Source organism: Centropristis striata, chromosome 10, assembly GCF_030273125.1.
Source record: "Centropristis striata isolate RG_2023a ecotype Rhode Island chromosome 10, C.striata_1.0, whole genome shotgun sequence".
NCBI classification, from domain to species: Eukaryota; Metazoa; Chordata; class Actinopteri; order Perciformes; family Serranidae; genus Centropristis; species Centropristis striata.
Genome location: NC_081526.1, coordinates 38953882 through 38978993, shown reverse-complemented (window position 1 = coordinate 38978993; position 25112 = coordinate 38953882). Strand labels below are relative to the sequence as shown.

The 25112-nt window shown below is 41.5% G+C and overlaps 1 protein-coding gene across 1 annotated transcript; it reads right to left on the bottom strand.

The window, feature by feature from the left end:
- Window positions 1-938: 938 nt before the first annotated feature.
- Window positions 939-24837, bottom strand: ndp (norrin cystine knot growth factor NDP). Its single transcript, XM_059342715.1, has 3 exons — window positions 24780-24837; window positions 10790-11242; window positions 939-2017 (listed from the first exon to the last, which is right to left on the bottom strand). The coding sequence occupies exons 2-3, from the start codon at window positions 11003-11005 to the stop codon at window positions 1793-1795; spliced, it is 441 nt and encodes a 146-aa protein (XP_059198698.1). The 5' UTR covers window positions 11006-11242; window positions 24780-24837; the 3' UTR covers window positions 939-1792.
- Between the last annotated feature and the right edge of the window lie 275 nt (window positions 24838-25112).

The window sequence follows — 25112 nt, the reverse complement described above, 5'->3', positions numbered from 1 at the left end:
TCTTTAGCTAAATTTTTTGTCTTTAATTTTTGTTTACATAAATTATTTTGACCTCTTGCTTGAATTTTTAGATCAAAATTTAACTGAATTTTGGTTTATTTAACAGGATGCATTCATTATGATAATTATTAAATCATTATTTAAATGACCTCATGGACATTTTAAATTGGTTATTAAAACCATAGAAAGGTAGACTGGTGGATTTCTTACATTTATTAAATATTTGTATTTACTTTAAAAAAAAAACAACATGTTTTTTTAATTACATTTTCTGTACTCTAGTATTATTAGTATTTAAATTGCCATAATAAATATTTATGTTTTTAACTTCTATTCAATTTAAATTGCAACATTATTAATTAGTGGTTAATTTAAAAGAAAAAAAGATGAAAAAAGGCTTCGATTGCATAAAAATTCAGATTTTTTTTGCTTCCATAAATGGTAAATACACGTATATACTTATATTTACACTACACATGACGCTCATTCACCCACTCACACACACATTCATACTGGTGGCAGAGACTACCAGGGCTGCCACCAGTGGGAATTCATTCTCACACCAATAAACGCAGCATCAGGAGACATTTGGGGTTCAGTATCTTGCTCAAGGATACTTCAACATGTCGGGGATCGAACCACCAACCTTCCTATCAGAAGACGACCGATCTACCAACTGAGCCACAGCCGCCCCAAAAAGCCCTCATTAGTTTGTTGAAATTCAAAATATATGCAGGGAGATTTTTGTGGTGTTCGTAAATTTCAGTTTTTTTGTTTTTTCACAACAGAAGAAAAACCACAATTGGTACAACGTGACAGAGTTGTTCATTTTTTAATTCAGATAAACTGACCACAAGCACTGACGGGACACACACACGCACACACACACACAGACACACACACACACACACACACACACACACACACACACACACACACACTGGATGTGAGTTTGATCATGGTGGACTGAGAGCGTTACAGACACATTAGCAACAATACACGACAGGCAGAAGTTTGATGAATCCGGCAGCTACAGTTTCAATAATGTGGACAGGAACATCACAAATAGAACAGACGACATTTAAAATGAACACGTGATCCTCCACACGACCACCCAGGCTTCACCTTCCTCCTCAGAGCTCCTCCTCCTCCTCCTCCTCCTCCTCCTCTCTTCACTGTTCCTCTGATGAGCTCTGCTGTCAGCGGCGCTCATCTTTTACACAGCGACATGAAAGTCTGCAGGGAGTGTGTAAAATGTTATTGGGTGGATAAGCACGGGGCCCTCAGGAGCCTCTCTATAGGTCCACCACATGTCCCGCTCTCCTTTCCCATGCTGCTTTTTAACGAGGCGTGTTGTTCTGTTGTCAGATGCATGGTGGGCTTTATGGAGCTGGCAGGAAGCCGGTTCAGATATTTGTAATGAGCGCTCATACTGCGGTTCGTGACCATGTGTGTTATGAATTACGGAGCCTGTAATGAGTCAGACAGCGAGGAGGGTCTCCAGTCGGCCCCTGGGAGCAGCAGTTTGTGGCGTCTGGCCTGGTGCTGCAGAAACACTGATTGGATGCAGATAATGGAGAGGGTATAGAGTCCCAGAGCTGCAGGTCAGCTCTGAGGTCTGAGAGGGTGGTAGATGCTCCACTCCCACCAGAACAACACTGAGCCGGCCTCCTTCGGGGCAGTTTTCACATCCAACAATCAACCAAAAACGCTCTGGATAGCTTTCCAGTGCAGCCCCGGCCAGGAGGAGCTGCAGGAGGAGCTGCAGAGTCCTGAGGGGGTGGGAGCGTGCTCAGCTGCACTCCTCACAGTTGCAGGCCAGGATGTATCTGTACGTGGCCGTGATGCGAGTCCCGCCGGCGCAGCGCAGCCTCACCGCCTTCAGCTTGGAGGTGTGCGGCCGGCAGCAGGAGCAGGTGCTCTTGAAGGGCTGCTTCAGCACCGAGCTGAAGGAGATGAGCGGGTCGGAGCGCGTGGTGTGGCTGCAGTGGCCCTCGCAGCGCGCCAGCAGCACCATCTGCAACACAAAACACAGTTAAAGGAGCAAGTCTGCTCTTTATGTGTTTTTTATGCACACTGTTCATTGCACCTTATTTGTTTCATAGCATTTTTATACTGTATATTCATATTTATTCTGCACTGGAATTCTATTCTACTCCTTAATACATACTCCTTCTTCAGACACTTTATTTTTTATTGTATTTTATTGTATTTTTTATATTTTATTGCTTGAAGTATGCCTAGGTTGTTCTTTTTATTTAATTGTGTTGTTATTGTCTCTGTGTGTAATGCTGCTGCTACACTGTAATTTCCCAGCTTGGGATAAATAAAGTATATCTATCTATCTATCTATCTATCTATCTATCTATCTATCTATCTATCTATCTATCTATCTATCATCTATCTATCTATCTATCTATCTATCTATCTATCTATCTATCTATCTATCTTTTACAGGTTCATACTCAGAATCAGAATCACTTTATTAGTCCCTTGAAGGGAGATTTGTTTTGCAGCAGGACACACAAGACAAGGTACACAACAATAACATAATAAGACCCAATAAATATCTAATAAAACACAGTCAAAGAAACGCCATACGTTATATAAAATCACTGACACATGTTCGTTGCAGAGCTGATACCCCTAAAAGGAGAGTTAATACCTAGTGTAGGTAAAAAGTGCAATGTGCAGATGTGCAAGAAACAGACTTGTGAAGATGAGCAGTTAGAGGGCTACTTTCTATGAGTTAAATAAATGTCAGTTGGTATAAATGAGACCTGGAGTCTTTTAGTCCTCCACCTAGGGGCCCTGAGACGAAGCCTGAGGGAAAGAGCTCAAATTCATTGTGAAGAGGGATCAGGACAATCCATGATGGTGCTAGCCTTCCTCAGGACCTGTCTGCTTTACAGGGACATAACACCTTCCTGCTGACTTCCTGAGATCCTTCCAGCAGCACTGACCAGCCTACCAAGGCCATTCTTGTCGTATTTTGGGTTTTTATTGAAACAGGTTTACATGCTTTAATGTTCAAAAACATTTTATTTTTCTCATTCTTCACTTTGAGATGCTCCGTTGCAGCTTCTGTTTCTTTAACATTATCTGGCACAGCAGCTGGATTCTTGCAATATAGAACGAGATTGTGCTAGAATTGCGGTATCACTACACTGTAATAAACTGCTGTAAGAAAACAGCCAAAATGTGACAGTAACATACTGTTTTCCATTAAAAAGTTATTATACTGTAGAAAACAATGCATTCTGGGTAATATTTATAGGTAGCTTGCCGGTTCCCATAAAATATATGATATATTTATATGATATTTTCCAAGTCTCTTCTTGTCCACATTTTAATGGCTGTATTTTACTTAAATAACTCATTTAGCATATGGTATATTAAAATTACTGAGGTTACAGTGAAGACAGCGCTTAATTCATAGTAATTGGCTTTCAGACAGTAATATTCTCTATTTACAAAAAATGACTGCATTGTTTACTGCAACAATATTGCAACTAGCTTCAGCACTATACTGTGTTTTAGTCTACTGAAAAAATAAATGAAATGCAGGATTTTACTGTAATTCAGTATGTGGTTTTATCACAGTACCATAGTGTAAAGTAGATAACAGTAAGGGAACTTTAAAATTAACAGTAGAATGCTGCAACCCTGCTGCCAGTATTTTACTGTTAATGTACAAGACAATTGTTTACAGTGTAGATAGCAAATTATCTTGTTAGATCATGTGCTGAGTTGAATAACTGGAGGTTGTGACCAATCCCTGTCCTGTAAGGACTGACTGGCAGGTATGAGCATGGTTCAGGTGTTCCCCATGACACAGCAACCACAAATATGTCTTCACATCCTCTGCTACAGTAACAAGGTCGGGGCTTTTAATGATTCTCAGCACTGATTGGCCTGACGAGAAAAACTTTGTGAGCCAGACTCTGAAGTTTCCTGGTGAAGGTTTAAATGAACAAAAGCAAAAACAAATCCAACAGCATATAAAAGCAACAAACTATGGTAAACAAAAAATGTGGAAAAAGTGCCTGTAAGAATGATGCTGGATAGGAATAACCAGGAGTTTTTCTAAGCACAGTAGTTCAATTTGAAAGAGAAATACTAAATGTCTGGAGCTTTATTATCTGTTTCATCCTTAATGTAAACACAACGGATGGTATAGAAATGTTTCTCCAGCTGATGTCAGAGCTCGGAAAACTTTTTAGAAAAGAGTTTTATGCTCACAGGGATACTTTTCCATATGATTAAAGCATTGGTTGAGTTTATTGCCAACATTTGACATTGTAACATTATATATATATATATATGATAGAAAATAATATTAATATATATATATAATATATTTGAGTCTGGTCTAAAAGTGAGACGTCTGTTTGTGTCCCACGGCCTCACACCTGAACACTGACTACACCTGCTGCTCAGAGCTCAGGGTCACACACACACACACACACACACACACACAGACACACACACACACACACACACATTCTTGTACTTCTATCTTTGTGAGGACCCTCATTTGGAACAGTGAATTCCCTTGCGAGGCTATAATAGTTTTGGATTTTTCATTAGTTTTAGTTTTAATTTTGTTGTGAATTTTTGTTTTCAAATTCAGTTTTTTAATGAATTTTTAGAGTGAGTTTGATAGTTTTAGTTTAGGATTTAAAAAAAAATGCTTTAGTATTAGTTGAGTTTTTATTAGTTGTAGTTTTTTGTAATGGGGTATTTTTTGGGTGGGAGATTAAAAGAGGTCACAGTAAATTTTGCCTTTATTTCCTTTGTCTTATCCATCTTCATTATGTATGAAAAAAGTAGACAAAAATGAAAACGAAGGACGTTTTCACTATAATTTTAGTTAGTTTTGTAACCACAAAATACAGTTTCAGTTAATTATCATTATCATGTAACCTTTAACCCTTAAAACAAAGTCTGGAATCTAAAAAAAGCCTTTAAAGAAGTGAAGACCGGCCGAAATGTCCTCACTTTGCAAAAATGTCCTCACTCTGTTGGTTAAAAATGTGTTTCGGTCCTCACTATGTAGGAAGTACAACAACACACACACACACACACACACAGTTTGCACTTGAAGTCAACTCTTCTCCTCCACAGAGATATGTGGAGAACTCTCCTGTACTGAGGGACAGACCCACTGTGTGAAGCTTTCCCCGAATCTGACCAGCTCACACACACACACACACACACACACACACACACACACACACACCACTGTCCTGATTAGTGTTGTGAGCATTCCTCTGTGGGTCACTTCATTCCTGTCGCCTCCCTAAACAGACTCCTGTGTCATGTTCTTCTGTCAGCTGCTGTGTGTCGCCACCCATGTCCCCACTTTGACAAAAGCCTGTCTGGGGCCACGGCAGGGTGACACACACACACACACACACACACACACACACACACACTCACACACACACATCAGGAGTGTTGTCGCCACTTTAAGACCATTTGTCTTTGTCCCAGCTGAGGATCAGAGTGTCAAACAGCGGCGGTTCCTCCCCTGTGACTCCTGCTGCTCCTCCTCCTCCTCCTCCTCCTCCTCCTCCTCCTCCTTTCTGTCGGCACCCTTCCTGCTCCTCCTTTCATTCATGACCAGCGAGATTAAAAAAGAGCTGATGCAGTGGGACAGGCCAGAGGAGAACTCTACGTGGAGTCATCCAAAGCAGGAGAAGCTACAGATCATTGTTGCCTCCAATCATCTTCAGACAGGAGGAGGAGGAGCTTCAGACTAACTCTGGATGAAGCCACCAGCTGTTTTCTGTTTTCAGTCCAGTTTGTTTGTTTGTTTCCCAGCAGGAAAAGCTGCTGACCTGGTTTCCATGAAACTTGGTGGAAGGTTGCAGCAGTAAAGAGCACATTACATGGATCAGATCTGAATCACAGTCTCTGCTCTCAGAGTGCCCTGCTAGTGTGGGCTGCAATAACAACACAAATTATTTTGTTAATTGATTAATTGTTTGAGCCAATTATTAAGCATTATCTGTTTTAAACCTTTCAAATGTTCTGTTTCTTAATGAATTTACTATTTAAATTAATTTAATATTAATTAAATTAATATCATCTTTAGGTTTTGGACATTTGAGCTCTCAGAGTCTGGTGCAGATGAATAATGGGGACGCTTCTTTATGTTTTTAACTGGACCCTGTTTCTCATTTCCCATGTCTTTGTGTCTAATGATTAAAGGGGACAACAATTTTTGAAACTGGTCCAGTTCTGATCTGACCGGCAGAGGCCAAACAAGTTGTAATGTGATCACACAGCCTTAATGTACATCCTCTCAAAGTGCCTGTTTCTGCCTCTCACAGGGTCAGATGTTATTATTATTATTATTATTATTATTATTATAAGTGTCTGACAACAGTTTGCAAAGATGGAGAAGTCTCGTTCTGACATTTTGTAAGAGGGGACCTGTCGCTGGACGTTTGTTGTGTTGGAGTAAAGAAAGCTTTGTTTGATCTAAAATGATTTCATTGTCATGGCTGAATATTGTGAGCAGGGTGTTAAACTGATGCATTAAAGATCCACTGCAGGTTTTTATTCCAACCAAGCAGGAGCACACAGACCGACTCATTTAATCACCTGAATCACCTTTGCTTGGTTGGATTTATATGATTTTGTCAGTGTGAATGAGGTCTTGAATTCAATGAGTATACAGTAGTGTTCAATATAACAGCAGGATTTGCAAACAGACGTTTTTTCATGTATTGTACTTGCAATTCAACTTATTTTGGTTTTGCAGCTTTGATAGTTTGGCTTTTCAATCTATTTTCCAAATGCAGTGTTGAAGTTTTGCTCTTAAATCTTTTCTGGTTGCATAATAAAGACACAAGACTAGCCTAATATACAGTAGTGTTCAAAATAATATCAGTCCAATGTGACTAACCAGATTAATCAGGTTTTTAGTATATTTTTATTGCTACATGATAAACAAGGTACCAGTAGGTGCAGTAGATTCCCAGTAAACCAACCAGACCAGCATTGGTGATATGCAGCTCTTAAGGCTGTCACATTGGGTAATTAGTTGAAAGGAGCGTGTTCAAAAATATAGCAGTGTGGCATTCAATCAGTGAGGTCATCGATTTAGTGAAAAACCAGGTGTGAATCAGGTGTCCTCTATTTAAGATGAAGCAGCACTTGTTGAACATGCATTTCTCTTTGAAAGCCTGAGGAACATGGGTGGTTAAGACATTGTTCAGAAGAACAGCGTACTCTGGTTAAAAAGTTGATTGGAGAGGAGAAAACTTCTAAAGAGGTGCAAACAATTATAGGCTGTTCAGCTAAAATGATCTCCAATGCTTTAAAATGGAGAGAAAACCAGAGACACGTGGCAGAAAACAGAAGAAACCATCAGAATGATGGAAGAATAAGCAGAAAGGTCAAGGCTCAGCCAATGATCAGCTCCAGGTGATCAGAGACAGTCTGGAGTTACCTGTTAGTGCTGAGACAGGTAGAAGACGTCTGTGTGAAGATAATCTAGTTACAAGAATCCCACAAAGTCCCTCTGGTAAAAAAAGGCATGTGACGACAATATATCGTCCCAGGAATTGATGCCACTGATAATGATGTTACAGGATTATAGTGCAAGTTCACCCTTTCAAGGAGCAATGTCCTTTTAATTCTAAAATTAAAATAAAAAAATCCTCAATAAATAAGAGAGCAGCAATGATGTTTTATGTCTGTTTAGTGGCTGCTCTCAGATCTTATAATAGTCTGTAAAAGCTGTTGGTCAAACATAATGTTTGATAAAGTGTTTCTGACAGTAATAAGTGAACAAACCTGCAGGAAAGATATTGAGGTCAGACACAATTATCCTGCTCATGTCTATAAATGAAACGATAAGTCCAGATTGTTGTTATTGGGACAGGCTGAGCCTAATAATCAGATCTCAGAACAAGACTTCTCCTTGAGCGAGAGACAAGAAAAGATTTTATTTCTCTGCAGGATTCTTTCCTCACTGTTGTCAGACACTTTTAATAATAATCTGAGCCTGAAAACAAAAACACTTTGACACTAGCAGTGTGTTTTGAGGCCCAGCTGCAGCTCTCTGACTTCAGACTGTCCCCACTGGTCACTGAGACACAGAAACACTGGGAAACAGAGTCCCGGCTGGAAACAGAGAGGAAAGTGAGGTGTAAAAGTGTTGCTGGGCCAGGCGTCCTGTCAGCTCTCTGTGTACTGTAATAGAAAGCCAGACTCATGCTGTGAGTGTGTTCAGCCCTGACTTGCTGTGGTTTGGCCACCTGCTCGCTGCACTCACAGTCAGAATATTAAAAAAAGACCAAAGAACTGATCAGTCAGGCTGCTGAACAACTGCACAACAAAAGGACGGAGTGAGAAGTGACAGCTCCCTCTCCACAGCAGCATCACATGTTTCCATCATCACTGTGTCTCTTCACAGAAAGTCTTTCTTTCTCAACGTCTGACACAGAAACAGAACGGAGCACCACGCCTTCATTCATCTGTCCACTTTTCTTCCTCTCTCTCTCCTTTGGCCCCTGGCAGGACACTTCAGCCAGAAACTGAGTCCAATCTGAGGTGCAGAATATGTCTGCAGCGTGGCCCATGTCCAGCACCACACACACACACACACACACACGAATCATGACTCATCTAAATGACGGAGAGATGGAGATAAAGAGAGAGAAAGAGAAACTGCTCCAGCCAAATGTTGGAGGCGTTCAGGGGGGCAACGACAAGAGTAATACGAGCAGAAAGAGACAAAAGTTTCTCAGATAAATGACGTAAGAGATGGAGAATTTTTTTGGCCGCTGCTCTCGGAGGCTTTGGAACAAATTGTTTTCCTGATATTTTTGACGAATGAGTTCATTTGTCAGGTGACGTGGCGCTGTTATAACAACTTACTTATAACAACTTACTTATAACAACTTGCTACCAAAAATGTCCACATTGAGACAGAGTTTGTGCATGTAGATAGGGCTTGTTTAAAAAGTATTTAATTAAAAAAAAGGTGGTTAAATATCATGCCAAACACCGGACCTGTATACTGAGTTTTACCACAAGTCATCTCTCTTGAACATGGAATTTAGAAATTGCAGACTATGCACGACATATTTAATAAGCAAAACAAACTTCTGTGTGGATAAAAAGTTTCTTGCCTGCTGCAGGTTGGAGATGCATAACAACACACACCTCAGCTCTATCAGCATCTGCAATAGCTTTCTAATCTTCAGGTGGGAGGACTACGGCAGGTAGAAATTCAACAACAGCTAAATTATTTGTGTATCTGGTTACAGAGCTGCCTTGGTCACTGTTTGATTTTTTAAAGAAGTATCTTTACTTCAAACTATTGACGAACCTACATAGTGTCTGAATAACTCAGGAAGCACTGAGACATGAAACAACAAAGCAGTGTCAAAGTGAAAAATACCACAAAGGGAAACAAACCTAACGTTTAACCCTTTATCAGGCAAAGAAATATATTTGGTAACTTCAGGTAATTTACTAGAAAAAAAGTTTTACGAGAAAAAAGTGGGAAAAAAGCAACTTTTTTCTCCCAGATTCACCATTTTAACCTTTAATAGGGCACTCATTGAAATACTTGCAAATTCCAAATTTCAACCCTAGAGGGGGAACTTTTTTTCTTGTAGATTTGCCACTTTAATCTAGTAAATTTGCAACTCTTTCCTCTAAATATTACCTGAAGTTACCAAATATAGTTCTTCGCCTGATAAAGGGTTAAAGAAAAACAAAAAAGAAGCCTTGGTTGTTATAAACGTCATCATCACCACCACGTTGCATTGTGGGATATTTCTGCTCATGTCCAGTGTTTACATACTGTAATATTTAAACTGAAATAGTATGTTTCATACTAAAATCTCACTGGCCATGACGCAGTAATGGAGCCCATGAATGAGAAGGTAGAGACTCGACTCCAACAAACAAAAGAAGAAGGAGAGCTTAAGTTTCTCCTCTTTTATTGGCTTCAAAACTGAAAATGTTGCAATATTGGTGCAATAGTAGTTTTCTTTAAGACTAACTCTGCCATGTATCATCTCCCACACATAAAACCTTCCTGTCCCCCAGCCACCTCTACTGGTCTCCATCATTTTGCAGTAAATTGAACATCATCTGTCTCTCTCTATCTGAGTTTGTCTGAGAATGTGCAAAACAGCAAGAAGAGCTGGTTCATTGAAAGTGGATGGCATCATTCTCCTGGATGGATAAAAACTAATTTACCTGAGCTGATTTTTAAAGTTTTTTTGTTCTTAATTTGCCACACTGTAAAAAAGGTTTGTAGAAATAACAGTAAATCTCTGTCAAATACATCAGAAATAGGGCATAAAATGAAAAATTGTATATCACCGTATTAGACACTTTTAATTACCGTAAATCAAAGAATAGCGCAAAACTTTTACTTTTTTCTGTCATAAACTGGAAGAAACACACAGTTTTGCTGTAAAAATATAACATGTTCATGCAAAATTTATGGAGAAATACCATGATGTGTGAATGAATGACACAATTACCCTAAAAATAACAGGAATACTCAGTCTAAATTACAGTTTTTGCTGAAATTTACATTTAAATTTAGAATAGAAAATCCACTCACTGTAATTTTTACAGTGAAGTTCTGGCAACCACAGCTGCCAGTATTTTACCGTAAATTAAATAGATTTTTTTTTACAGTGCAGAATGTGTCAGTGCCGGTTCTGCTGGTTTGAATAACATCACATTGGTTTCAGCTGATTCCAGCTCTGTCTGTCTGTCTGTCTGTCTGTCTGTCTGTCTGTCTTACCTTGGAGTTGCACTTGTAGATGGGGTGTGTGATGGTCTCAACGAAGTGGTGCCTCATGCAGCGGTCTGGGTCGCTGTCCCCCAGGTGAGGGTGTCCACTGTTATCGCTGGCCTTGTTGTTGCTGCTGCTGGCGGTCTGGACCGGACCCAGCAGGGGCCAGAACACCAGGAGCAGCAGCAGGCCGGAGGGGGGGCCCACCAGGAGGAAAGGCTTCATGATGGGGTCACCCCGAGGCTCTGGATCCTCACCTCACGGTCTCTCTCTCCTTCTTACTGTCTTCCTTCCTGTCTCTCATCCAAGGTGTGTTTTTTAGGGTCTCACACAGAGGGGGGGTGTCTTTGTCTTGGTCTCAGTCTTGGTCCTGTTAGTTCAGCGGAGGCTCCAGGTCAGCGAGCTGGACGGAGGAAGGTGGTTGGACTGGCTCCATCCCCCACCGTCTGGATGCACCACAGTCTGAGGGGAGAGGACAAACAATGGTGGAGATGGATTTCAGAAAAAAGGCCTCCTATAAGAAGTGAGGAGCATTTATGGGTACAAGTCAGGAACCGGCCTACCTTACATATCTCAAGGGTGCTGAGTCCAAAAAAAATGGTTCCCAAGCGAAATTTTGAGTTTTTGACCTTCTAATTTGTATCAAATGGCCACCAAATTGCCCATCTTGCACAGTCATTGGACCATTTCCCCTTAGTTTTTTTGTAAGTAGGCAATCAAAGATGAGGAAATTAAGTTTCTGGATCTATAGTCTAGAGTCAGAGCAAGGATATAGTGGAGGCTCAGTGTCTTTTTATGCATATATATATACATATATATATATGTATATATATATGCAAAATACCAACTGGAACATTTAAAAGTGATATTGATTGAATATTTATGTCGGCCTTAAAAAAATGACACAAATAATGCTTAATTTCACCTTAAAAGTTTGTATTTTGCATATATATATATATATATATATATATATATACATATATATAAAAAGGCACTGAGCCTCCACTATATTCTTGCTCTGACTCTAGACTATAGATCCAGAAACTTAATTTCCTCATCTTTGATTGCCTACTTACAAAAAAACTAAGGGGAAATGGTCCAACGACCAACGGCCGCCATATTGATATGCAAATGAGAAGGTCAAAGACTCAAAATTTCGCTTTGGAACCATTTTTTTTGGATTCAGCACCCTTGAAATAAGTAAAGTAGGCCGGTTCCTGACTTGTACCCATAAATGCTCCTCACTTTCACTTTTTGGACAATTCCATCTAGACTACAAGGCTTCAGCAGAGACACGGACCGATAAAGAAACAACATTGTGTGTGTCGGCAGTATGTTTTGTCTATTAGTCATTTGTACATCCAAGGGAATCACTATAAGTGCTGCAGAAGAGATCACACACTCCCCTCTGAGTGTGTGTGTGTGTGAGCTGCTCCAGACACATTCTCATAGATATTTCTGCCAGTTTCTGGTGATTGACTATTTGATGAGTGTGTGTCGGTCTCAGACCTGGCTGCCTACTTGGTTTCCTTTTATTCCTCGCTCTCCACTGCACACCCACACACTGCACACACATGTAGACACATAAGTCCTGGTGCTTTTATTACAGAGGAGAAACTTAAGCCATGCACAAACAGCCTGCAGCCAGGCCCTTTCCTCTGCACCACCAATGACTTTTTCATTAAAACGAATCGTTCTCCCAACAAGCCCTCTCATGACTGCGAGCCCTCTGCCAGTCCCGCAGCATATTTTCTCTTGTATTTATGTACTTTTTTTCATAGTTTTATTGTCCCCCTGACAATAAGGTTCGTGTTAAGAGGGAGCCTGCTGCTGGCTGAGGCAGGTCTGCTAACAGGCAATGTGTTGTGCATTAGAGGTGTGTGTATGTGGGGTCAAGGAGCGAGAAAGGAGCATAATGACTGAGGTTTAAGGTTCAAGATTTATATAATATTCTTATTACTGTTGACATGGTCCTTATAGAAATATGTGTTCAAGGCTTTTTATGTTGAGATGTCTGTAAATGCACATTATATGGTTTGTCTTGGGTAGCGTTACTGTTTGCACAAGTTTTCCCTCAATTCATGAATTAGTCTGTTTTTCTATGTACTTAATCGTGATTTATACTCTCTTTAAATGGCTACAGTCATTCAATAATCAGTTGTACCATTAAAATGTAAGAATTGACTTTAGTAATGTTTAAACCTCTGTCCAATGAAAATAAATATACATCTAAACAGGAGGTCACTTTGGCACAAGTTCCAAAATTTACAATTTTAATGGGTAAAACACTCATTTATCTGCCAATCCTTTGAAAATGTAGGTATTATTATTCTTTAATTATAAATGCATAAAAGGAGCAGGGAATGATGCTTAGCTAGCTGACACTGTCTGGTAATTGACGCTGATGTTATAGACATTAAGTTCTGTAATCTGAGGGTTATTATAAGAGTGACAGTTCAACCCAAAAATCAAAAATACTCATTTTTCCTTTAGCCTGGAGCACTATTAGTTGATCTAGATTGTTTTGGATTGAGTTGCATAATGGAAATATCAGCTGCAGAAATGAGGTACTTTGCTCAAAATAATCCTTGTTGTGAGCAGTTTCATGTAGGAAATATACAAGAAAATAAAATTAAAACATGAAACATGAAACGTCTAATAAAAGTTTGTGGTGGGTGGGTGCTCCAGGTTAAACAGAAACTGCATTCAGAGGAAAGATTAAAGTCAAAGAAAGAAAGTGATTAATGGTGAATAGATCAATGGAGACGCCCCCAGGGAGACAAAGGTCCTGCACACCATCTTGACACGTGGCAGTAACGGCGTCTAAATATTGAGTGACAACTCAACCTTATGTAAGTTAGACTGTATTTATGGTGCATGTACCTGTGCATGAACCTGAGTCTGGGTGCATGTTACGTCAGAGTGCCCTGAGTCACCGTGGCAACAACTACAGTCCTGAGCACAAAGTGTTTGGCAGAGTTAAAGCAGAGGAAATGAATAAAATAGTACAATCTATCAAAGCTCCCTCTTTAGCATCCATCTTCATCACTGCACGGCTCTACACTGATTTCCTCATTTAAACTGAAATCACAGAAAACATCACTCGAAACCTTTTACACGCCTCCTCCCCCCGTCTCCAGCCCCGATGTTTTTCTTTCTGAGGGGAATCATTTAACCTTAACATTCCTCCTGAGAGGAATCGAAGTATCATTTGGCCTGTTAAAATAAATACTCCCCGAGATGTTTTGTTGGCCGGAGGAACATGTGCTGCAGGCTTCACTCTGCAGACGGAGCAGCAGGCTCTGGTGCAGCCAGCACCCATCAGCACCTCCAGCCTGCCAGCCGTACCTGGACCATCTCTGCTGCCGTATCACTATCGCCATCATTAGTGAGCTTGTCTCTGGCATTACACACTCAAGTCACTTAGGATGCAACCTGAGTGTAGGCTACATGATCCTTTACCAGATTTAATCAGTATGAGGATGAGAATGAAGGATTCATGATGCACGTATTGGATATAGTTTATAACCGACATGGCATTTCAGGGAGATTTTATTTTATCGGGCAAAATGATCCTTCTATTTTCTCAGGAGCCAAGCGGCGTCCTCTGGGGCTGAAGAGCCAGAAACTGCAGTTCCTCAACTGGCCACTTGAGGCTGGCTCCAAAAGTAAATCAATCCCCACACTGCAAAAAAGCCAACTTGTATTTTTTGGTCTAAAACAGTGATTTAAGTTGGTAAAACTTGGAAATATAAATTATTGACATTTAGGGCAATAATGTAAGTTAGCACAACAAAGGAAGCCAGTTGTCTGCTCAAAAACAAGTTGGTGAGTTGTTGTTACTTATATCTTTAAGTTGGGGTTCACAACAAGGGACAATAGTTCTGATAACTCTTATTTCTTTGTTGGGAAATTCGGGAAAGCGGTGAAATTCATTAGCAAAAGCTAGCGGCTAATTGATGCTAGCGGCTAACTGATGCTAGCGGCGCTGCTTGTTACAGCTACAAGAGTAGCCATTAGCATATCAATGCTAACTCAAAATTGTGGTCGCAACGTTAGCTGACATTTCATAGCGGCGTTACAATCGTGCCAATTCAGCACATTGCAGAAGTTAGCAGAAGTAAGGATTAAAAGTTATTACAATGTAAAATTATAAGTTAGTACAACTTACAGTTGAGTTGACAAAAATCTGAATTCAGAGTTGAGCAAACTCAAAAACAAAACTTAAAATATTTAGTTTAATTGTCCAACTTAAAATTTTATCAAAGTTTGTTGCCTTGAAATTTTGAGTTCACCCAACTTTACTTTTTTTGCAGTGCATAGAACTCCATGTTTAAATGTCCAATTTGACAGCACAAACAATTACAGCCTGCCACAAAAAACATGTTTAATATAAAGCTATTCCCCCCTTCATGACTGTGAGGGGTTGAGTTTTTATATAACTCACCAGTTTAAATGACTTAAAGTTCACGGGTCATCCTGCACAAAGCAGGCGTTTTTAAATAGCCAAGCTACTGTCAATAGCTACTGCAATTATTTTGTACACTTGCCTCAAGTTTTTTTTTTTTAAATGGCAGACTGCAAAACTACACTATGCAATTGATGAAGTGCAGACATTGCTGCAGAGGAAATAATCCAGCAACTGTTGCATTGAAGATGATGATAAAAAGAAGCACCTGGTACTAAATGTGCTGGCCAAGAGTCCTAGTGGCCAAAGAAAAAACAATTATTGCAGATTTAAAGTGAAGTAAAGTTTGTCTTAGGTCATTTCAGGGACCCCATAGAATGCTGCAGAAATCACTTCAGTCATTTTTGCACCTCCGATTTCCTCCTCTTCAAGTTTTTTTTATTGTTCTTGGCTGACTGAAATAAGATCTGTGTTTAGTTCATCCTGAAGAAGGCCAGTAGGTCAAAATGTTATCAAATAAAAATAGAGAAGCATATGGAGTCCGACTTTTTTTTCTACTGAGGTCTGTGTTTAACAAAGGATTAAGAGACTTTCACACTCTGTTCCAGGACATACAATGTGCATAATTATGTCATTAAATACCCAACTCATGAGGTAAAATGAGTAAAAAGAGACGACAGCAGAGTCAGTCTTGTGGTGAAGATGAAGTCTTGCAAAAGACTGGTTTGGTTCATTTTTATTAAAGGATTAAGGATTAAAACCTGGGCCTGAGTGGCCGTTACCCAGATGATAATCAAGCTTTGCACACAGACAACATGTGATTGTAGCATCCTGCAGACTCTAAAAAGATTTTATAAAGTGAAAACATGTTAATTCAATTCAGAGAAAACATGAGAGTGTAACTGTATTTATGGTTACAAAAGAAAAACATCTTGAGCATTAGCTCGTAAATCACAAATCCCCCTTCTCCAACATGTGGTTTTGTTAAACAGACAACAGGCTCTGGCCCGACCGTGAAGTAAAGCAAACAGAGATAATGACAGGACTGATCCACCTAGTAAATACCAGGACAAGACAAATAAACTTTTCATTTTGGTTTTAAAGCCAGCTCTGTCCTCTCTGATTAACAATTAGTGGAGCTAGCCAGACATTCCCGTTCTACGGGCTGCAGATGATGATGATTCTCTATTGATTGTCATCTGCCTGTTATGTAGCCAGCTGAGATGCTCTCACTGCATCGCTATGCAAACAGGGACTCCCTCACTACAAGGTGACTACACATCATAATTACTGTCTCTGCTGGAGACTCAGCTTGAGCTTCCAAAGCTGCTGATATCAACTGCTGCTATGAAAGGCAGCCGCTCAGATAATGGCGGCTTTTAGGGATGATATACGGAGATAGTATCTGTGTGAGAGAGTTCATTACTGAGCCGCGAGCACTCTGCCGTGTGTGTGTGTGTGTGATGCCTGACTGCCTTCGAGTGAAGCAGAAGTAAACTTAAATTTAGTGCTTCAGTTTTTTATCTTTTAGTAAAAAAAGTATGTTTTATAGCACCTCAAAGGGAACGTTTTAGCCCTAACCTGAGAGAAATAGTTCTGATGCATAAACCTACCAGAAGTAAAACAAGGCACCTGATTTGACTGTAGTCATACTATTATATATTATTATATTGAATGGACTTGTTGCAGCTTTATCACCCCAAACACTCTTGGTGAGTAGAGGCCTGCTCCACCTGCTAGTGGGCCAGCAGGTTGTCATCAGCCCATTCAAACGACAGTCTGTTCAGCGGTGTCCTCGAGTAGCTGCAGCAATTATTAACGTCATCACCAAGGCGGGCTGATGTGACAGAGTAAAGGCCAAAGGGAGAAGCTAGGAAATTAGTATAAAGCATGAACAGCCACAGGTAGACGGGGCAAACAAACCCAGGACTTTCACCCGGAGTATTATTATGTGTGACTATGTGAGTGTTATTAGAACTTAACTTCAGTATGTTGCGTAACTATGTCACTTAAAAAATGTATGTCAGCCTCGTAACTTAATTTTGGCATTTTAGTGCAGGTATTTAACTTTTTAAAGCATGTTTTATAACGCCTAACCAGGAAAGTGTTTTGGTCCTTACTGGGGATTCCCACCGGCTGGTAACGGACATGTAATGGCAGCATAGCGAGCCAGCCGTATACACGCCAGATAACGAGAACACGCTATAATCCTGAACGTATGGGAGACAGAGAGCTCCCGTGATAAACTATGTGTATAAGTGCTACGGATTGATCACGCTGCAGAGCGGAGCGCCGCGGCTGGGACCCTGCTGAGACGCTACGCAGCGTGCCCGATGGAAACGTCTCATTGATTAGAGTGGCAGAGATCAGCAACGATGACCGCGGCACAGCTGTTCTGAAATCAGGCTTTACTCTAGCGAAGTAGTTTTGGAGCCTCGACTAAATGAAACGGCTGCCTTTTTCTGGGTTAGAAAGTAAAAGTGAAATGTAAAGAAACAGCGTGCAGCTATTGAATGAGCAGGGAGACCTACTAGAAGGTAGAATAGACCCCTACTGGCACACAGTCATGGGCTGATAAACGCCCATTCAATGGTCTGACTGCAGTCAAGTGGGTTGAACAGAGCTGTGGAGGTTTGGAGCAGGTTAGGGTTATGGTGGCTGCCTCTCCCCAGCTAACTCACATCTGCCCTGGACTGGAATCTGCCCAGTCATAACGAGTGGAAAACCCCAAACTGTTATTGTCTGTTTCATTCCTGGATCTATCGTTACGAATGGACCACATCATCCACTCAAACGGAGCATGCCTTTCTGTTAGGCATTAAAGAAATACCTGCTGTGTTCCACTTTAAAGTGCCCCCTATGTTCCTCCATTATCCCCAGACAGATGGAGCATCTGCACCCTCGTGCTGCACCCCGAGGTCTGATCTGTTTGGGAGGAGTGCTGGATCAAGATGTAGCGTGTCACCTTGGGTCCTCACTGTTTTTCATTACGTAAAGCAGCCATGCTGGCAGCAGAGCTCCATAAAGCACAACAAAATTACCCATGAACTTTCAGCTCGATTAAAGTAAATAACTTCAGTTGATGACTGTTTAAGAAAAAAAGAAAAAAAACGCTGCAAGGCCAGGCTCCATCCAGTAAAACCCCACAGAGAGAAAGTCAAAGTCAAATTTTCCATTTGACGAGATGAGGACTTTTTTGGAAAGCAAAGCATCCTTATCTCTGTTAAAACACATTCAGATACATCCCAGTTGAGGGACAGTATGTAGTCTGGTCTGGAACAAGAGGCTGAGTGAGGTCATAGGTAACTTTAAGCTTTAGGCACCGTTCTTGAAGCATAAATGGCTCCAGTCCAGTCTTTATCGAGAAGCCGCGGCCGTGACAACAGCGACACCAGTCCATGTTCAAAAGCTCAGTGGAGTGGGAATACTGTGGAAACAGTAGCTGCTTTAGAGATATTGGGGTCCAGCGAGACCGGAGAGGAGAGAGGGATCTGTTTTTACTTTGTAGTGAATCCAAGAAGAAGAGGTGGCGTTCTGGTCAGAGGGGCGCTGCTGGACTTACTGCTCTTAATTTAGTGCAGAAACGTCGAAGATTCAACAAGGGCTGAAAATATATTTTACTTTCATTAATTATCCGCTCTTGCACAGCACATACGCAGTTTATAATGATAATGTTGGCAGAATAACCATTCAAAACTGGCACTAGTTTTCCTAACAATGGGTCCTTTCCTTCTAGCAGACTGTTAATGTGTCCAGATGACTCAGAGAATCCTGTAAAAGGGTCTTACTACTGAATAGCTTCCACTGAGCCTAAAGCTTCATGTCCCAAGAAGAAATGCACCGTCCTCACCAGCGAAAGCATGACGATGACAAAATGGTGAAATAAAGTAACAATACTGTTCTTGAATTGCAGCATAGAGTTTGTTTGTCCAAGTAGTAAACGCCTGGTAAGAATAAAATGACAGGAAGCTAACGAGCCCTGGGTTCAACAATTAACCCATTGAAGTCTGGAAAGCGTTTACGTCGTTTTGTAGTATTTGTATAAGCTCTCAAATACTTTTTGAATTTCATTTCTATCTGCTACAGAGGCTGAAAAATCTATTATTTAGTAGAAGAGTTGACACTTCTGTTGAATTTCCAGAAAAACTTCAGGTTTTAGGGGCTGATTTTAAAATCACCCAGAGGTTTTACAGGAAGTTTTAGGCGTCAATGGGTTAAAATGGGGTGCACTTATATAGTGCTTTTATCCAAAGTGCTTTACACTACACACTGCGCTCATTCACCCGTTCACACACACATTCATACTGGTGGCAGAGGCTACAGGGTACTGGTGCCACCTGCCACCATTGGGAATTCATTCACACACCGCAGCATCGGGAACAATTTGGGGTTCAGTATCTTGCTCAAGGATACTTCGACTAGGCTACCATGGTCGGGGATCGAACCACCAACCTTCCGATCAGAAGTCGACCCGTTCTACCAACTGAGCCACAGCCGCCCAATTATGTGGAATTATCAACAACAGTTTTTTTCCACTTGAAAGAAAGCGATTCGCGCTCCTTTACATACCTCAGGTCAGTGTGTTGCCAGATTAACCAGCTCAATCTGGCATTCAGGCAGTCGTTATTGTTGAGTCCCGTATCCAGACATACTAACGGTTTTGCAATTACCTGACTGTCCTCTTTATGTTTGGTACAAACACCTGCGAGGCCCCAGAGGAGCCTCTTGGCTGTCAGCACTCCAGTGAAATTATTCTGGAAACTTGACGTGCCGTTTTAAAAAAGTTTTTGAAAAAGTTTTTATCCGCCTTGCTCTCAAACCTTTGGCAAACAGCACTTTTAGAGTTCTGTCCACATCCTTTCTCACCACACAACTAAACTCTGGTTTCCAGGAGAATCAAATGCTGAGAATCAGCTCTGATGGTTTTAACCTCTTGTTCCCATCAGGCCAGTGTGTTGCCTGGTTTGTTATCCCAACGTGGCATTGGGGCAGTCCTCATGTTGAACCATGTAGCCTGACAAGATTATGACTACATCTGACATTAGAGCAGAAAAACAGTGTTGAAAAACTTTTGTTTTTGTATTTTTAAACCTTTCAAAAGGTTAAAAACAACAAAAACAGCCGTCCAGTACTCCAGCATGGAGAAACCACAGCCTGACAGCACATAACTTTAATAATTTGGCACAAAAACCCCCAAAATCTAAATTGTTCTCTTTTTCCTCTCATGTGGAATTCCTGCTACTCAAAAACTAATTAGAGAGTTAAAGCTGGAGGCCCACAGGCAAAGAGAAAAATGATTAAAAAGCATGCATAATATGTAGCTACACACACTGAGCATGGAGCATTTACTGCTTATTAAAAGTCATATCACATGTCATAGGGCAAATCAAATTTTGCAAAATTCCACTTCATTTATTTGTAGGCACAGCGTTAACGTGGCCGAGAGGCAGATTGGTTAAGAAGGACGCAGATCTGCAGAAAGATCTGGTCCAGGTTCAGAATACCTGAGAGCCAAACCACACACACACACACACACACACACACACACACACACACACACACACACACACACACACACACACACACACACACACACAGGCACAGACCCACCACTGAGCTGCAGAGGTGAAATGTAATTGAATTAATTTACTCAAGTACTTTAGTTCATTGCAATTTAGAGGTAGTTTATGCTTCTCTATGTTTATTTGTTAACAACAATTCAGAGAAATACTGTATTTTCTGTAATTATAATTATTGGACAGCTGTAATTATAAGTGACTTTGCAGGTTGAGATCCTACATGATAACCTATGATGTATTATTTGGTTTTATTTAGTTTAAAACCAAACTAAAGGCCTTTCTTTTTCACTTTAGTGTGGTTTCTTAAATGATACTTAAATGAGTTTTTGTATGGATGTCTCTGTTTATTTGCACAAGTTTGCTGTTTGATTTTGTTTTTATGTAAGTTATCTGGAGGGTTTTTGTATGATATGGTGCTATTCAAATACACTTGACTATAACTGAAAACATATACTATGATATATAGTAATATAACACTATAAAAGGCTAATTCTAGTGCATAATATCTACTTTAACTTTGAATACTTTATTTGCTGATTGTATTATTACCATCAAGTAAATTTGTGAATGCAGGATTACAAAACATTTTTATTAGTTAATTTATATTTTTTTATCACTGATATAAATCTACAACAAGTACCAAATGTTGTAAAATAAATGTAGTGGAGTATCTCAACGTTGCACTGAAGCAACTAAAGATTATTTCACTGTTGATTAAGCTGTCAATTATTTTATAAGTTGTTTCATCTAATGTTTTGTCCACAAATTAAATATATTCAGTTTATTGTCATAGAGGAATGAAGAAACCAGAAGATATTCACATTTAAGACATTGGAATCAGATCATTTTGACTCAAACCGAAACAGTTGGCGGTTAATTTACTAGTTGCCGACTAATCAAAAAGTACAGTGGTAGGACTTCTAATTTACGTTCCACCACTGCTGGTAGCTGCTCAAACAGCTTCTCTACAAACACAGTCTACTAACTGACAGAGTGAAGCAAAGCCCAGAAGATCTGAGGTGCATAAACACGTGAAGACTTTTGTTTTGGAGATAAAAAGTGAAACAGTGACACCACGGAGCCTCCAACTGTTCAGCCATATGTTGTGTAGAAGAACACGTCACCACGTTTTGTTCTTAGCAGTGGGGCGCATGTATTAATACCCTCAGCCCACCTCACTTATGGGTTCCTGTTCACACACACACACACACACACACACACACACACACACACACACACACACACACACACACACACGTTGTGCTGCTCTGGGGCTGTGAACATTGCTGGGACGCTGGTGTGTGATGGCTCATGAGGAGTCATATCTTCATATCTTCATATCTTCAGAAGGATCCTCCGCTTTATCACCCGCCAGCCGGCAGCTGAGGACACAGTTGTTGTCCAGAGACGGGTCTGTCTGCAGCGGCGGCGGTGAAGAGAGGCTGCAGAGCCCCCCCCCCACGCCGCCACACACACACACACATAACAGGTGCATCAAAGGACTGAGGGGGGGGGATTAGGGACAAATAACAGGTAGAGAGGGGGAAATGTAATTTTTTGAGCCTTCATGAATACCTCTCCTTAACTCTCCCCCTCCCTCTCTTCTTCTTTCCAACGACATCATCACGCTCTTTTCTGATTTGCTCGAGTGCCTCACCGTGCCCCCCCCCCCCCCCCCCCCCCCCCCACACACACACACACCCCCCCCCCTCACCTCCCTCCATTGTTTCACCAGCTTTTAATAAACTAAAGGGCAGATTCCTGACTGGAGTGAGGAAGAGAGGGGAGGAGGGGGGCACGGACCCACAGACCTGTCCTCCAGCCGCACACACACACACATCTACATTACACACACACACACACACACACACACACACACATCTACATTACACACACACACACACACACACACACAGTTTGGCATGCAGAGTGCCAAGCTCTTCCACTGTCTACTGACGCCAGCTCCTGAAACACACACACAAACTTACTCTCTCTCTCTCTCTCTCTCTCTCACACACACACACACACACACACACACACCCTCTCTTACCCTCCACAAGCGCCAGCCTCCTAAAAGCTAAGCTCCTCACTAAATATATCCCCCCCAGTAAAGATAAGACAAACAGTGTGGATTTGAGAGCGCTGTGCAGCCAATGACAGGCAGCCCTGTGATCCGGAGCTCAGCTCGTGTTAGCTTTACAATTTCAGCTTCTCAGAAACATCGACAGAGAGGACAAATATGTGTGAATACGCAGTTTCTTTATGACAAATGTTTTGTGTTCTTGCCGGGTCAACACACATGCACCTCAAACCCTAAATCTGCCTCCTCCTCATCCTCATCAGAGAGAGAGAAAAAACGATGAGCTGCAGGCTAAAACCAGCACATGAAACTAGATCAATCCATTCAGCTCCAAAGCCTAAGGCACTCTTGAAAAAAAAAAAACACAGTGAAGGACTCGTAGGCGTGTTTGTTTTATGGCGTTGGACGAGGTTCCTGCGGGCAGCAGAGATGTGTCACATGCTTGTCTGGCGGGGCGGCGTGGAGGATCTTCTCCGTGGCTAACGGTTCGTGCGGTGCATCCATTTGTCAGAAGCACATTCCTGCGGCGGTGAGACATTGTGAACTGCCTATCGAAGCTTCAACACTGTCCAAATAAATACACTCACAATGGGCCCCTGTGTGTGTGTTTGCATGTGTGAGAATATGAAACATGAGAGCGCAGACACAGAAGCAGCCATGCTGCCAGAGCACTGCTGTCTCTCTGCACCTGGCCGCACAATGTGCCGTGTTTCAAACACACCTCCTACTCCACGCCGCTTCCTCTCCTCGCTCCAAACAGTTCAGAGGTGACTCTGGAGTTTGAGGCGAGGATGCAGTCGAGTCGATCGGCGCGCTGAAAAAAAGGCAGACGTTTTCTTTTGCTTGCACAAACTGTTTCTCATCTGGTGTCATGGAGGTGCAGAGGGACGTCTGGAGAGATGTTTGCATCTCACCGTCTCAATCTGCTTGGTTTTTTTCATCTGGTGTCAGACTCTGTGTCACTCTCACCTCCTCCAGCCCCTTTCTCCTCTCTTCTCCCCCTCTCACACATCTCAGTTTCATTCTGTTTCTCCTATTTTATTGAGTCCTCTCCCTGCACTGCCTGTCCTCCGCAGGGTTCACTGTTTCTTTCTTTTCTCACATATTTTTCCTCCTACTTGGACTTCCCTCTCTTCCCCGCCTCATTATCCCCCAGCCTTCTGTAGTCACTTCATTTTTCATTTAAACACCTTCTCCCTCTCCTCTTCTCACACACACATGCATGCGTCTCCTCCTCAGTGAGATGGAAGTGGTAGCTCATCATCTCCTCCTACCTACCACAGACTCTATTATATCTGTCATCATCTCCTTCCAGTATAAGCCAGCAACCTCCGGCTCCAACAGAACAGAACAGGCCAAGTCAATCACACGCTCACCATATAAACGCACACACCTGTAAAAAACATATCCATAATAATACCCAGAGTCATTCACACGGCTATTAACCTCACGCTCCGCCACACACACACACACACACACACACACTCCCATCTCCAGCATCCCTCCAGCCTCGCTGTCAGAGCCTGATTAGTAAATCCAGCAGCGCCAACACAAACATGTTTCCTCCTATTACACATCATGTCACACTGTTTCCTAATCACAGCCGCTTGCAGTTTTCTGGACACATGCGGAGCAGAAAATACCTGCAATAAAAGAGGAATGTGCACCTGAGCTTCAGGATGTGCAGCTCAGGAAAAAGTGGGGAGAAGTTGAACTCAAACTCTGTGAGTGAGTGTGTTTCATGCACAGAGAGCTTCGTAAAAACATGCAACATACAATCTCACATCCAGCCTGAAGAAGGTTGTAGTGAATCATTCTATGGCCTGTCAGAAAGTAGCAAGAGAATAGGAGATATTCAGCATTGTGAGAATTAAAAAAGGGGGAAAAGGATCCTGCTGTGGCTGTGAGTGTGATCCTGAGGATGGTTCTTACCTTCAGAGCAGAAAGACAGCAGAGTATCCAGAGAGACGACACGCAACACTGGGTTTGTTGTTCAACTATTGTTTCCCAGCCAGCTCCTCTCTCCTCCTGTTTCTACCTCTCTCTCACACAGATTGTCTGAGCTCTCTTCTCTCCTCCCTCTGTCTCTCTCACCTCCTCTCTCTCTCTCTCTCTCTCTCTCTCTCTCTCTCTCTTCTGTCCCTCACTTTTCTCTTGAACAGGGAGATCACCAGAACAGAGGGAGCAGCCTGATGCTCTGCCTGTGAGGACGCTCGTCACATGTGGATCGTGACACAGCAATCGTATATCATAAAGCCTTCCTCT

Bases quoted from the DNA above. Each gene is read 5' to 3' on its own strand.
- ndp (XM_059342715.1), bottom strand. From the start codon at position 11,005: ATGAAGCCTTTCCTCCTGGTGGGCCCCCCCTCCGGCCTGCTGCTGCTC. The intron at 2,018-10,789 runs GTAAGACAGACA...TTTGTGTTGCAG, and splicing joins TCTACAAGTGCAACTCCAAG to ATGGTGCTGCTGGCGCGCTG.